General features: G+C 40.0%; 1 protein-coding gene across 4 annotated transcripts in view; it reads left to right on the forward strand.

The window, feature by feature from the left end:
* LOC124061533 (A disintegrin and metalloproteinase with thrombospondin motifs 7) overlaps positions 1 to 15,360 on the forward strand; it is a 58,659-nt gene that overhangs the window by 10,712 nt on the left and 32,587 nt on the right. For 3 of the 4 annotated variants that reach the window (XM_046393429.1, XM_046393448.1, XM_046393438.1), the window contains exons 3-8: positions 873 to 1,056; positions 2,180 to 2,379; positions 6,127 to 6,210; positions 6,844 to 6,968; positions 7,408 to 7,557; positions 9,855 to 9,998. In XM_046393429.1, the coding sequence (XP_046249385.1) occupies positions 873 to 1,056; positions 2,180 to 2,379; positions 6,127 to 6,210; positions 6,844 to 6,968; positions 7,408 to 7,557; positions 9,855 to 9,998 (887 nt within the window). The remainder of the gene's footprint in view (positions 1 to 872; positions 1,057 to 2,179; positions 2,380 to 6,126; positions 6,211 to 6,843; positions 6,969 to 7,407; positions 7,558 to 9,854; positions 9,999 to 15,360) is intronic. The other variant, XM_046393458.1, reaches the window with a different exon arrangement.

Genomic DNA, 15,360 nt, shown 5'->3' on the forward strand with positions numbered 1-15,360 from the left:
TTGCTAAGTTTTATGTTGATAACAGCTTCTTCTTCTTCTTCTTCTTCTTCAGCAGATTTCTAACAGGACTTTTTGTGGGCTTTTTTTTCAAGCCTTGGATTAGCCTGTATGACCATAATTATACAGCTCTTCACCTGAATGCAAAACCACTACAACAAAAGGCCAAAAATTAATAAATATAAGCTCTTACTTTCAAACTAAGCTGGAAGGTTTTTTGTCCAACATATCCTCAATATGAGACCAGTCAAACTATGCATACATGATCAGACTAATAAATGAGCGCAGATTTTAGATATAATAATTCTGTACAGATACTATACAGATTTAGTTTGAGATAATATATTCAAAGATATGTACATTTATGTGATATATAAGATATGTACTGTGAAAATATATTGTAAAGAATTGTGGGGATGTAGGGCTGCAACCGATGGTGTTAATTTAATTATCGGTTCATGTGGTGGTTATTTTCTTGGTAAACTGATTCATCACTTATCTCCTCTATATCCATCACTCATCTATAAGCCATCAGAAAACAGCGACAAATACCCATCACAGTAGTCACTCCAGATGATGTCTTCAAATCTGTCATCCAAAACACCAAAATATTACATTTGTGGCTGTAATGTAAGAAAAAGGAAAGCAGAAGTCTCTTACATTGAAGAACCAGGAACTGCAACATCATTTGCATGATCTTTAACAATTAATCGATAATCAAAGCAACGAGGTGCTTCACCTAATGTCTACTCATAAAATGCTCTTTGTGGCAAATACCTTTAAAGTATTAAAGAAAATGATTTTTGCTTCAAAGTGCTTTTGGGGGGAACAAAAACTGACTTTGCAGTCTTGTTTTTTGTTTTTGTTTCCTTCAGACCGGACTGTTCAAGTTGTCTGATGAGGAATTTTTTATTCAACCTCTGGAGCCGTCGAGCGATGAGACCTCAGCACCACAAGCCCACGCCATCTACAAGCGCCACGCGTCCCCTCCCTCCTGGAGTCCAGTCGTACAGCACATCTCAGGGAAACAAGCTCTCAACGGCACCTGTGGAATTAATAGTAAATCACACACACACACAGTATTATGAAAAGTGACACTTGGAAGTCTTACAATACTTCTAACTTTTTCTGTTGTTGCTATTCGCTCCTGGAAACTGCGTGATAACATACAGTCACAGAACACGTGAGGATCAGTCCGAGTAAGTAGCCTACACTATGCCAGGCCTTTATCCACTGATTACACACTGAGCACTCAAAGACGAGAATCGAGATGACAGCTGATAAATGTTTCCTGTCTCTCTCACGAGTCTTTCAGCGACTAATAATAAAAGCGTTGATGTTTAGAAGCTCGCAAATCAGCTACTTGAAATTCGGAGTGGGTGTAATTGACCCTGAAAGAAAACTGAGGATCCTAGAAAGATCAAGAAGATGGACTTTGAGCATTTGAATACGTGATTAAGAATTTGCACATCTTTTGCCACGTGAGTCACTCGAGACAAAAGTCTTTTTGACATCAAAGCAGCAGAATGTGTGAGACTAAGGGAAAGTTTGCACACGATAGATAGATCAATTTGTATCTGAGATTATATTGTGAAATACTGTGAAATCTGAAAATGTTTAGGGATAAAATAACCAAATGGGAAGCATAAATGCATCTAAATCACCATAGTTACTGTCACTAGAACAGAATAATGGATGATTAACAAGACCGAGCATCAGTTAAAACGCTCACAGTCATAGGCTTTAAGCTTTAAGACGCTTGAGAGCTACAGATGAGCAGTCATTCTAATTTTTACTTGGCATTGCAGATTATTTCATAAGAATACCATTGGCTAACATGGTGAAGGGGGTTGTTTCTAGTTGCCTTATCCCTTAGAAAAACAGACAAAAACCAATTACTGTGTTAGTCAAACTGGGTCAACATGTTCAGGCTTGGAGATCATGTACATTTGATGTTAATTTGATTCTCCATCATCTGTTATTCAAGGGTTTGAATAATAGCCTCTGCATAAACTTGATATTTTAGTGAGGAGTAGAAGAATAAAGGCAGAGGGGCCGTGAGCCGTGATCAAAGGTGTATACGCTCAAGTTTCTGTGGCAAGTTAAAAGTCATACCTGTTGTGCTGTGTTGGCGCACGCTGTTCCTCGGTACCAGGTGTTTATTTCCGTCTCCCTTCTCCAGACTCCCATCAAAGATTTGAAGACATCGAGAGTCAGCGAGAGCGATGGGAGCGCCGTCAGCAGAGAAGGCGGAGGAGAATTCGTCAGCGCTCTGTCAGCAAAGAGAAGTGGGTGGAAACGCTGGTGGTGGCTGACCCTAAAATGGTGGAGTATCATGGGAGCAAAACTGTGGAAAGCTATGTCCTCGCCGTCATGAACATTGTAAGTGTGTGCTACGTTTACAGTGACAGTAACACAACATTACCGTGCATCAAAAAAATGTATACCACTCTAATAGCTTTACGTGCAATTTTGAGCCAGCAGACATTTAGTTTAGCTTAGCATAAAGAGCAGGATTCTCCTGTTTCCAGTCTTTATGCTAAGCTAAGATAAGCTAAACTAAGCTAAGCTAACCCTCTTCTGGCTATGGCTTCAAATTCAACATAAAGTCATGAGAAAGGCATTGATCTTCTTGTGTAATCCTCAGCATCTATTTCTACTGCAAAACACCAGCAAATGAGAAAAACCTTCTCATCACTTTGACAACACACACACACACACACACACATGCACCAACTCGGAAACAAACTGAGCACATAGATAACACACACAAAGCCTGCAGAAATGCTGCCAGCCGTACACAACGACAGAACTGAGTTGAAAGGCAACAGAAGTTTTTGACTTTTGCTAAAAATTGATGCACGTGCCTGAATGTGGAAAAATTGCTAGCGATGTTCATTTTCATGTGATGATACCAGAGCCAGCGTCACTGAAATCAGTGTAGCTGAAAGCTTGACAGTATGTTGGATATACACTTCTTTTATACAATTTCTTGCCTTTTTTTTTCCGGTTCGTGAATGCTCCAAATGATACATTTAGATTGACATAATGAGGTTATATCATAAGAAAGACGAAAGTGTACTCTTTGAAACCACTGAAAAAGAGATCACGAAAGAGATCTCAAAAGAGAATATGACAACCTGTTGAATGTTATTGGAGATAACATTTCATCATTACAGACGTGTTGAATGCAGAGTCAGAGGATGTTTGAACGTCTGATTTTTCACTTTTTCCATCCTTGCTTCATCTAACACAATGGATGGATTAAACTTTTCTCGTCTCCCTGTTTTCCACTGTGACTCTCCAGCCATTCTCAGTGTTATTACTGCCTCCCAGTTAGAGGTTAAGTAAATTGACTCCTTGTCTGTTATTGATTAGCACTTAAGAGTTTTCCAAAATGCAGTCATGTCTACTTTGACCTCAGCTACTGAGGACAGAATATCAGGAAAGGGAATTCACCGACAGAGAAGCCCACGGATTAACCGGCTTAACAGACAATAATACACAGAGGAAGCAGCCATTATTCCCCACATCCTCTCATGGTTCTTTTTTTGAATCCTATACACCCCAGCTTTGAACTTTGAAGCCCCAAACGATTTGGTTTTGTGAAAACAATCTTACACAGCATCAAGGGAAACAACCTCTTACCCGTGTCCAAACAATGAGCAATGGCATCATCTTCCTCAGCCACCAGCTGCTCCATTGTCTCCTCAACGACTCGTCAACTTCACAAGAAGTTCATATTTTTGTAGTCTGCTGTACTTCGTGAACCCAGCGGTGTGATTTGCAGCGGGAGTAGTCATTTTCAGCAGAAAGAAATTGAAAGCCCTTTCACAAAAATAGCTCCTGACTTCCTTTCACGTGGTGATCCAATGCTAATGATGTATTTATCACAACTCTCTGTTAACAAACAGCAAGTTTGTAGACAGAGAGTTGACGTAAAGAAAGATGCAGTAGTTATTTAAAATGAACTATTAACTGTGAGGATGCATCACATGTGGCTCGAGAGGAAACACATAATTTCAACACGTCACACGTCAGAAATATCCATGAGATTCAAATAGCTGCAGCTTCATTTTCATTCACAAGATAAACAATACAGGAAATGAGATGAAGATAGACATAGCGTATTTACTGTCACCACTGCTACTAATATGGTTTTTAAAAATAGAGATACAAGACGTGTACCACAAATGAATGAGTGAATGATTACTATGGTGAGAGGCAGCAGCTCTGAGCAAAGTTTGGATGAGTTAAGTCCTTCATGTGTGTCAGAGCTGCTCTGTCTGAAGTGCCTCAGTTGTACAATTTGTACAGAAGGTTTAGTGTGTGGACGTTTGGACCAACGTCAGGAAAAATGAAAGCAATCCGAACTGCCGTTATGTGAGTGTTGCTTCTAAAACTCTGTGTAGTTACTGAGCTGTCATCAGATGCTCGTTTATTAATGCAGTTGTTTTCATTGCATGGTGAAGTGGCCTCTCTCTCGCTCTTATTGCATTTGAGTTCATTAAACTTTATAACCACTTTCTATCACTGATAAAGCATTACAGCGTCAGGTTTGCCTCGGCTGGACAGTGAAATACATTTTTTTGGCACTGAAGAAGATTTGTGAAATGTCAAAGGAATGTTGGAGCTTCATGCATTATGGAGTACATGTAATGAAAGAATGACTGTGCCTGTGAACTGCATGAATTATAATGCAGAATGGAGCTATTTAAAAAAATCCATATTTTAAGCTCTTTTGTGAGCAAAAGATGTGAGACAATAAATGACAGGAGGGAAGTCAAATTAGACGTTATCATTATAGTATCTTGTTTAAAACTCAAAACTTGACCAAACTGATCGTTTCCCAAACCTTGGTTCCTAAACCTAACCAAACTGCTCCATTCTTATGGTGTTGTGGGCAACAGAAACCTCTGACACTCAAGTGCCTTGAACCTGCATTGTTTCTAATAGCCACTAGGGGGCGTTTACTTCTGTTGTTTGTAAGCTTATGAGAAAATGTCCCAACTTGTCACTTGGTTTACCTCAGTTTCCTAATGAGATTACAGTCTTTGTTGTAATTTTCTAGCATATATGGCAATGCATCACAATTTATCTGCTGAAATGGCATCCATTAAGCCACCCTAGAGGATATTGAATCATCTTTTATCCACCTAAACAGCTCTGCCAGTCTTGATACAACAAAGGTTTGTGAAGAAACTCTGTTACAGTTGAATAGAAAATAAAACAACACACTGCATCTGTGATATGGAGTCAAGGCAAGATGTTTTTTTGTTTTGTTTTGTTGTGTTTTCTGTTTAGTAGGATAAACTGATAACTACCCAGTCACCTCAAGCCATTTGTCCATGTTATCTGCAGCACTAAGTGATGCAGCCCACCCGTCTTACAAGGTATTTCCTCCAGAATTTAATGAGACCTTCATCCTAACAGCTGAACAAATCTGGTGTCGCTCAGTGAGTCAGTTTGTCCTGATGCTCGCAGCTTAGTCTCTCGTTAGTGCGAGTTCCCTTCACCTCACACTTTTGTGTCACGGTTTTCATTTCTCATTTTTCAATACTTTGACCTTTATCCCTCCTCGCTCTCCAGTAATCATCCCGCCCCATACTGCTTGCTGCCCTTCATAAAGAAGTTTTCCGACTGACTTGTGACTCTTTGAAATGATTTCTTACACTGCTTGTTTTCCTAGACGATACAGCTCACCTTGTAAATTGCTTGATGTGTACAGGCATGAAAGGAAGGAATCAAACAAATATTCACACAGGAGAGAAGAGATGAGAAAAGTTTCTGGAAAGTGATTTGAAAAGTGAAATGTTTTAAAACGTATACGCTGGCCTTGAAATTGAACTCTAGGAGTGAAATAAGTCAGTCAGAGTCTGAAGTAATGGCTCTGACACAACTTTCAGTAAATAAAAACATAATTAAGGTCTGACATATTTTAATGTACATTTTTCATCTTGTAGATTAATTCTTCTGGTGTATCTGCTGCCGATTCCTTGTTTTTTGTCAGGTCTCTGTCGTGTTCACGCCATATGGAAAGGTTTATCATGTGGAGGAAAGTAAATATCAAACACCTGCATGTTGTGTGAACTGGCTCATAAAGTTATTTATTTACTTATTTATTTTCAGGTGGCAGGTCTGTTCCGAGATGCCAGTATTGGAAACGCAATCAATATTGTGGTTGTTCGACTCATCCTACTGGAGCAGGATGAGGTAAAAACATGTTTGTTTATGTTGATGTGTTTAATTCTCCATGACACCAACTTAAAGAAGACAGGAAATAAACGTGTCTGAAGGATGCAGCTTTTGTTGCTGCTGGCATCAAATCTAGAATAAGCAGATATTTAAAAAACTCTAAAAAATCAAGTATATTGTCTTTCTTCTGTTTTCACTTGAATATATGTCAAAAACAATTTGCAAATTATCATGTATTATGGAGCAAATTAAAGAGAACTAACGCTAGTTTAAAATGAGTAAATTGTTTTTTGCCTGGAACATGTAGGTATCCAAACCAAGTATAAAAATAGGAAGACATTTACTGTTAATAGGCTTGAAAATGGCTCAAATAACAGCTGCCAAAAGTAGAATTATACAGCACAGTGATCCAGTGATGCTATTGCTTTACTTTTGTGTGGATTACTGTTATTACGGCCCACTAAAAGGCTGCATCGAATGATGAAAGCAGACATGTTGCAATTTAACTGAACTTTAAAGCAGGTGTTCTATGGCATTTCCTATCAAATGAAACTTGTATTTTGGCCCGTTTTCTGAACATATAGCACATTAGGTAGTCTTTTGATTTGTGTACTTCGCGTTCTCTTGCCTAATGTCGCGTGTGGGGAGCAGGATGACTTGAAGATTACACACCACGCTGACAACAACTTGAACAGCTTCTGTAAGTGGCAGAAGAAACTCAACATGAAAGGAGACGAGCATCCGCTGCACCATGACGTATCAGTCCTGCTCACCAGGTAAAGAAAAACTTTCTCAGCTCTTTTTTCTTTTTCAAGCACACAAACTCACAACTGCCGAGAGAGGCACTTATCGTTGGTTAACGATCATTAGCCTACGTCGTGTTGTTCCTGAGCAGGTATTGACATACTGCCTAAAGTGGTTGCAGAAAGAATGATCACATAACAGCGTATACGCTCCTTGCAAACGAGCTGTATGTTTGATATCTGGCGTTTATTCACAACTGTGTGAACCGCTTGGTTGTTGAGATCAGAAGCACCATCTGTGAGACGTGTGACGATTGCACACGGTTTTCAGCACATGTGATGTTTTTGCTTTTTTTTTAGTTTCCCGTCATTTTTATCTGTTCTCCGTCACCTTACAGCCAGTGTGTTGTCTTTGACTTTGTCCACTGCTGCAGGTGATATCTGACCATCGCTTCACCTTCACTTTTCACAGGAAGGACATCTGTGCAGCCATCAACATGCCATGTGAGACTCTGGGTCTGTCCCACGTGGCGGGGATGTGTCAGCCACACCGCAGTTGCAGCATTAGTGAGGACACGGGCCTCCCATTGGCCTTCACTGTAGCTCATGAGCTGGGACACAAGTAAGGTTTCACTTATTCACTGTGCACACACTCACACACAGTCACACTTTGTAATATTCTGATTCATGTTCACATTGTGAAATAATCAGCAGGAAAAACTGAGGATAGAAACTTCTGTGGACACTTTGTCACATTTCGAAAGTCACTGTTCAAGTCAGATCAGTTAAACCGGGTGAATTTAACTGTCAAAGCCCTGTAATTTCTTTTTGCTCAACCTCTCAATTACCTCTTTTGAAATTCGTGCTTCGTCCTCTGTCCAAAAAAACACGAAACAACAGAGAATTGCTTTCAGTCCATATCGATGCTGATTTTTGCACACGAGCAGCTTTAAACCTCGCTAACAAAACATATTTTGAATAACCTTAGAATGTTTAATTAACTGTTTGATTAATTATTTGATTTGAAAGTAAGGCACTAATTCTGCATTGGTTAAAGCAAACAAAGGTATTAAAAACCTTTTAATTAACATTACATAGCAACGTGTTAGCAGAGCGTTTGCTGCTCCGATATGCTCGCTGTTTACCTCCTGTTTATTATGGTTTATGTGGGAGGACTCTCAGAAAACAGAAGAATGGAAAAGAGGGGGTTGCCATTTTCAAAATGACAGTCATTGCTTATTTGTCTGCCAGAGGAGCAAAGAGCTGAAAGAAAAGCTCAGCAGTTGTAAGTCTCGTCTGACACAGCGAGAGTACAATGGTGGGAATATACAGGGTCTCTGTGCCACATGAAGACAGAGAAAAATGTTCGCCCACGTTGTAGGTTGTTCACCGAGAGCCTGAAACATGTCGTTTAAAACTCCTTTTCACATGTAATTATAATCAATAGAAACGGAAAAAATTGTTTGCCACGTTCTTATCAGCAGTGCACCCGCGGCTTCAGCTAATTGTATTGTATCGATCCATTTTATTCACATGCAATTTTCAATTATAATCACAGTCTCTTCAGGCTAATTCGATCTGACTTCAGTCAATAACAAACAGTGTGTTGTTGATTTATTGTGCGAGTTTTATTGTACTTGTTGTTGAGGTCCACTTGAATCAAATGTCATGTAAAACAAAACTAAATGAATGAGTAGCCACACTGATGCCTTCAGCTAACCATGAAGTAGCTTTCCTTTCCTTATTCTCACACCATTTGTGCGTATGATTGGCAGGCTCTACTGAATAGGTTGTTAAGGTTGTTCAATGCATGACCGAGTCCTGGGTTGACAGGAGCGCCCAGTGAATACCGAGCTGTCCTTCCTATAAGGAGAAAAAAACCTCCAACAGTGGACTCACAGACTGAGGTTGTTTTCAGCTTTTAAAGGTGCAGTGGTTCAGATATTGTTTTTAAAAAGGAGATGTATGCATAGTTTCCACCAATCCGTCTCGTAAAGACACCCCGCCGAGCTTTGGTTCTGCTTTGGTGGAAGGACTCCTCTTGTGAATTCAGTAAACATGGTTAAAGTGATTTTGTTTTCCATCTGCCATGAGATGCTTGTTATGGGTATATTTTAAAATCACATTTATTCCTACAGCTGATAAAATATGCCAGCGACCGTTGAGGTTTCAGGTCTTTGTTAAAATGTCAAATGCTGTGAGAACTGAACAATGTGTGGTTGCTATGTAATCAAAAATATTGACATTCCCTGAGATGACAGTGTCAGATTAATTCACCCACGGGCAAATGCAGCATGTGCTGTGAAAAATAAAACAAACATTTTTTTGATAAAATACAACTGGAAATGAAAACATCTACTTTTAATGGAGGCATGATTTTTAAAATCCCCAACCACAAACACGTAAGAACCAAATTTATCTCTTGAAACACCAGTTTCTTAAAAGCTCTTAAAGAAATTAAATAATGAAAAGCATTATTCACTATGCGAGACCCTTTGAGGAAATCCTCCTAAACGCACCAAATCAGCTGCTTAATTCTCACTGCGGTTGCCAGTGTTGTTGCTGAGCTTCCTGCCTCCGGAGGACACGCAGCCCATTAAAAGCCACTCCTGCCTTTTGAAGAAGCAGATGTTAAACATGAGAAAGACGTGCGAACGCTCGTATTTAAGCACAGTTTGTTCAGCTTTGCTTTCCTTTTCTCGCTGCTGTGCTCAGACTGGTTTGTTGCGATGACTCTGTGGCTCACCACTGCTGCACGCAGAGCAAAATAAATGAATGGTAAAGGCTGGTTTCACAATACACGCAGGTCACAGACTGACATTTGCTTGTTGTTGCACACTGTAGTTTTACCCTGAAGCACGTAGTACTTGTTGTACCCGCTCACTTTCCCTCTGTGTGGGATGTGCTTTTATGTCACAGCTTTGGGATTCAGCATGATGGCAACGGTAATGACTGTGAACCCATTGGGAAACGACCTTTCGTCATGTCTCCACAGCTCCTGTACGGCACCTCCCCGCCCAGGTGGTCACGCTGCAGTCGGCAGTATATCACCCGCTTCCTCGAGTGAGTGCCACACATGATGTGTGACTGGGTTTGCATGTTTACTGTCCAAAGTTGCCTTTGTTGATAGCTGTTTAAAGTCTCAAAGGCAATCTGTAACTGTGTGTAAGTACAGTATTTGTACAGAAGAAAGAAATGGAGTCTTACTGTAGGATTCTGGATGACCTCCATGTTTCTCTGCCTCATGAAATCTTGAGAAAAATGATGGCAGCTTTTATACTGGAGGCTTACACTCACTTATCACTACACTTGTAATATCTGACAAAGTGTATACTTCGTGTAAATGGTAAACGATGCTCCAATCCAACTCGCACACAAACATTGTGAATGATGTAATACGTGTAGCACACGCAGCTCCTGCTGAAGGATTACTGGTGTTTTTGTACACATTCAGACCTTATAAACAACACTGAGCTGCACTTGGATTAATTAACTGTTATTTATTACTTGCTGAATTGTATTTCTCCTTTGTTTAGCAACAATTACAATGTGGCTGCTGTAACATTGTAATTTCCCAGTTATGGGACTAATAAAGGTTTATCTTATCTTATTTAAGTTGGATTTTTTTTTTTCTAGTTTTATGTAAATTTTTTTTTTGTTCATGCAGTTAAAGTACTGCATTTGTGGTCATCCAGAGTAGCAGCTCCATAAGTTTTAACTATCTAACTTTGGTGTAATTGTAGAATGGAAACAAAAGATAAATAATTAAGTAAATTTCTCATTTTGGTAGATTTGTTCATTTCCAAATGCCACCATTTTCACACACTGACTTCAGCTAAAAATACATGCTTATGCAGTATATATCTGTGTACTTGTCTATATCTATCTATAGTGCTGTGTGTGTGTGTATATGTGTGTGTGCGTGTGTGTATCAGCTGCTGCTGTCAGACTTCTGGCTTCAAAAGAACATGTGCTGAATGTCTGAAATGGTTCACTATAGTTGCCCCAGTTTCCCCGAGCATCTGGAATTCATTTAGTGGGTGTTCAGCTACTTGACAGCATTTTAGCTTCTTGACTCCATTGTGGACAAAAAGGGAGTGGGAGTTTGCTCCACAAAGGTCACTGGTTTGTGTGTGTGTGTGTGTGTGTGTGTGTGAGTGATGGTAATTAAAAAGGATACAGGGGTGAGCTGTCCCAGCACTGACGGGTGAAATATACAACATGCATTTCATGTCAGCTGGTCAGTTGCTGAAATATCTCAACTGCTGGATGAATTCTCATGACGTTTTATATATTCATTCATCCCTGTGGATGAGCAGTAATGGCTTTGAGGATCCTCTGATTTTCATGTAGCGCCACCGAAAGGCCAAACTTTTGACTTCTAAGGTGTAATGTCTTAACATTTACGATTGGCACAACATTTTGTCCGGACATTCATGGTCCCCGTATGATTATTCCTTATGAGTTTGGTGATTCCCTCAACTTCTCCTCTGGCCCCTACGCCCATAATGAAATAAGCTTTAGTTGTTCTACAAGTTATTCCTGGTGAGAAAAGTGATAAAAGCTGTATTTTCTAAATTTAGTTAAAGCAGCCGCCACATGTGGCTTAATCGAATCATTTGAGCGTGTTCAAGAAGGGTTCACATTAGGAGACAACAAAGAATTCATGTCGGAAGGTAAAAGCCAGTAAGGGATGAAAGGGAAAGAGATTAAGAAAACACAATGCTGTTGTTTTGCTCACGTTAGACTTGACTATTGATTTATCTTCCCATCTCACTCCTCTAAATGTCACCCCCCCTCAGCTGGGAGGCCTGGCAGTTTTCTCCATTTTGTCTCTTTCACTGACTGCAGGACAAAGCCTGTATTGTATATTTGTATATGGCTTTGTTGTCCTGCAGGCCTTTGCTGCTCATGCTGATATGTAAGTGCTACTTTATGTGAAATGTGGAAGGTCACACTGAGCTAGCGGTGATTGGTTTGGATATTATCACATAAGTGGGCTACTCATAAACAAAGCCACCTTTTAATGTTAGCCCTGAAAGGCCTTAGAGCTCAAGTACCAACAACAAAGAAGACAAAAAACAAATTTCAAGTTCTTTTATTGGACTAATTGCTGCATGGAGGATCCAGGGAGGTTGACACAAACAGTTTCAACACGGAGTTTTCCCACACGTAGCGTAGCGCGTGTGATCGCAGCTTACATGTGGATTCTAAATAAATTATGATATGAGAGATTCAGAAAACAGATCATTAATTTACACAAACATTTCCAAGAAAACTGGCTTTGACCAAGGCCACAGAAGAACCTAATTTGCCCTCTGAGCTTCCTTTCAGTCCAGAGGCAGTCATGGAGAACATTTTAATTGCTGCTGCTCAGTAGTCAGCACAAGGTCTTCTCAAATTAACGATTTTTTTGTGTTAAACAATCTGCCCTCGAGTCTTTAAATCCGATGTATTCACTTCTATTCTTTAGGCTAACTTGGCGTAATCTGCTGTAGTCAGACTTTTATATTAAGCATGGATGAAATGACTGTATAATATGATGTAATGTGAAAGGGTTCACTTGACAGTCATCAGACTCTTCAGGTCTGCAGAGCGTTTTGGCTTCTTTCGGCTCATTGTTTTACAATCTGTGACTTCACTATTGTTTGTACTCATGCTGGCCTCATCAGTTTTGTTTTCAGAAGCAGAAAACAAACACAATTAACGACAACATAGTGGAGCATTTAGCCGCTAAAGAGTCTGCTTTTTCCCTCGGTGGTTAGCAGCCATAACGGGGCTTAAAGAGGAGTGAATATTGGACCTACAAAAACACAACTCAGGTTTGATCTTCTGTGTCTGCTGGATGGGAAAACATCCTCATTAACAGCAGCACAGCCAATGCATTTGTTTACAGCTTCTCACAGCGGGTGTTCAGTCATTAAGGTTATAAAGTAATGTAGCTCGGTTTCTAGTCTGGAGTCTGCTGCTTATGTGGACTTGTTGAGTCTGCTGCAATTAATCAAGCCGCTGTCACATTAACCAGTTCACTGTTTTTCTTTGTCTCCTTATGCGCTTTTTAGTTTCTACTTTATTTGTTTTTTATTTTACTTTTATATGCCTCTATTACACGGTGGTGCAGTGGTTAGCACTGTTGCTTCATAGCGAGAGGGTTCCAGGTTTGAATCCCGGTCTGGGCCCTTCTATGTGGAGTTTGCATGTTCTCCCTGTGCCTGGTACTCCGACTTCCTCCCACAATCCCAAAAACATGCATCATTAGGTTTTTTTTAACCTAATCATTACAGGACAACACTGGACTGACTAAAGCAAACAAAAAAGCAAACATGTTGCACGCATCTTCCATCACGAGTGTATTTACATGGAGCTCTGGCAATGCAGCCTTCTTTAAACGTGTCTATATAAGTTTCTGAATGCAATTGAAATTCATATCATGAAGCTCATTTTTATTTAATGACCACAGACTCACCACAGTCGCATCAGAGTTGTCATTATCTATCTATCTATCCATCTATCCATCTATTACAGAGCTCTGAATGTCTCTGCTGAGGGTTTTAATACCAGTAGATGAGATTAGTTTCAAAGCGTAGTCTGGTCTTTATTGAACATATTGTTCCTTTTTATTGTTGCCTGGCTGCCAGTTTGTAAATATGTATATTGTTGGGACCTGATTACCTGCTGCCTTACCATCTTTACCTGGGTAACCTGAGTTTCCACACATTAAAAGATAACGATTAGATAACTTTTTCTTATCTGTTTTGTAAAACACGAACACTGAAAGATACAGATAATTAAACTCCCACTTAGTTCACTGAGTTCTCCTAATACTGTACGTACCGTATCTAATTTTGTGCAGTTTTGCAATTATTGTGACTGGCAGAACTCAGTTGAATTGACTATGGTAATGAAAAGCTATAATGAGACACTTAACTAATAATTTGGCAATGGCCTTTGCTGGGGACACTGAAAATTGATGATGTTAATATTAATTCTTTTCTTTTCCCAAAGCTAATTTCATAACCGCTTGTCAGTCCGACCGTCCTTGTTTCTCACTGTCAGGAAAACTATTTTTATTTAATTATGCCACAGCTCTAATGGCTACATAACTATAGAGACATCTCAGCCGACAGACTATTCTGAAGACAAAGGAGAGGTTGACATTATGGCTGACAGGATTGCTCACTGGGCTGTGCTGGACAGTTTTAGTAGCTGCAAGAGTGGCCCAAACCGGACTGACCAGCTGTGTCATTGTATAAATACTGCGACGTGGGGAGTTTAATCGGTACATACACACAGTTAAAGTTTCAGTGTTTTGTCCTTTAGAACAACAGCTTCTCTCCATTCTGAAATACTGCTGCCAATTAATAAAACAACCTCACAGTGTTCTGTGACATGAAGCCAAATCAGTCAGCCAAAAATGTTTTTCATCAAGAAATGAGAAACTAATCAAAACATGGTGTCACTGAGGTTCTTTTCTTGCATGTAATTAATTAAAAACTACCATTGCAGTGTCACGCCCCTGCACTTGGGATTGTGCTGCACAGAAATGTTCAGGAGAAAGGGATGAACAGATGTGAGGTCACAGCGACTTTTGGCCACCAAATTCTTATCAAGTCATCCTTGAGTCTAAGTGAACAGTCAGGTTAAATTTAAAGAAATTCCCTCCAGGCGTTCCTGAACCCGATAACCTGAAAATGTGATGCCTCACCTGTGCAGAGGCAGTCAAGTTATATGTTTGATTAATAGAAATTAAGCTTGTTATGCATATACATTAAGGTGATCTGGGTTCAAGTGCCCACGTTGTGCCACACGTGTGAATCAAATCAGCTTTATTGACAGTATTTATATTTTTACATACACACACTGAATTCGTCTTCTGCATTTAACCCATCATTAGTTGAACACACACATGCAACACCCGGCAAATTACATGCAGTGAAACACACACAGGAGCAGTGGGCTGCATCAAGCGCCCGGGGATCATATTGGGGGTTAAGTGCCTTGCTCAAGGGCACATCAGCCGGCTAATAGAGGGGGGGGCATTTTTCGCATTAATCACTCCACCACTCCCAAATTTTTCCTGCCCGTCCGGTGGGGGAATCGAACCGGTGACCCTCCGATCACAAGCCGCTTCTCCAACCTCTAGGCCCTCTGCCCTTTTTCACACACAACTGCATTTACCCTGCAGGTTCAAGTCAGGTGCCTTCAGTGATCTTTTATTGGACTTGATTGTTTCTGATAAAGAAGTTAACAAACTCTGAAGTAACAGCACTGCCATTTATGTAAAGGATAATTAAATACAGCACATTAACATGCAGCGACAGTTGTGACAAAAAGATCTCACGTTGCCCACGTGGCATTCAGAGTAATACTGAGCAGACTTTTGCTTACCCTTTGGGGTAAATCCATACAGCTTTGGTGGTTCCAC

The sequence above is a fragment of the Scatophagus argus genome, chromosome 1 (assembly GCF_020382885.2).
Source record: "Scatophagus argus isolate fScaArg1 chromosome 1, fScaArg1.pri, whole genome shotgun sequence".
In the NCBI taxonomy this organism is placed as follows: Eukaryota; Metazoa; Chordata; class Actinopteri; family Scatophagidae; genus Scatophagus; species Scatophagus argus.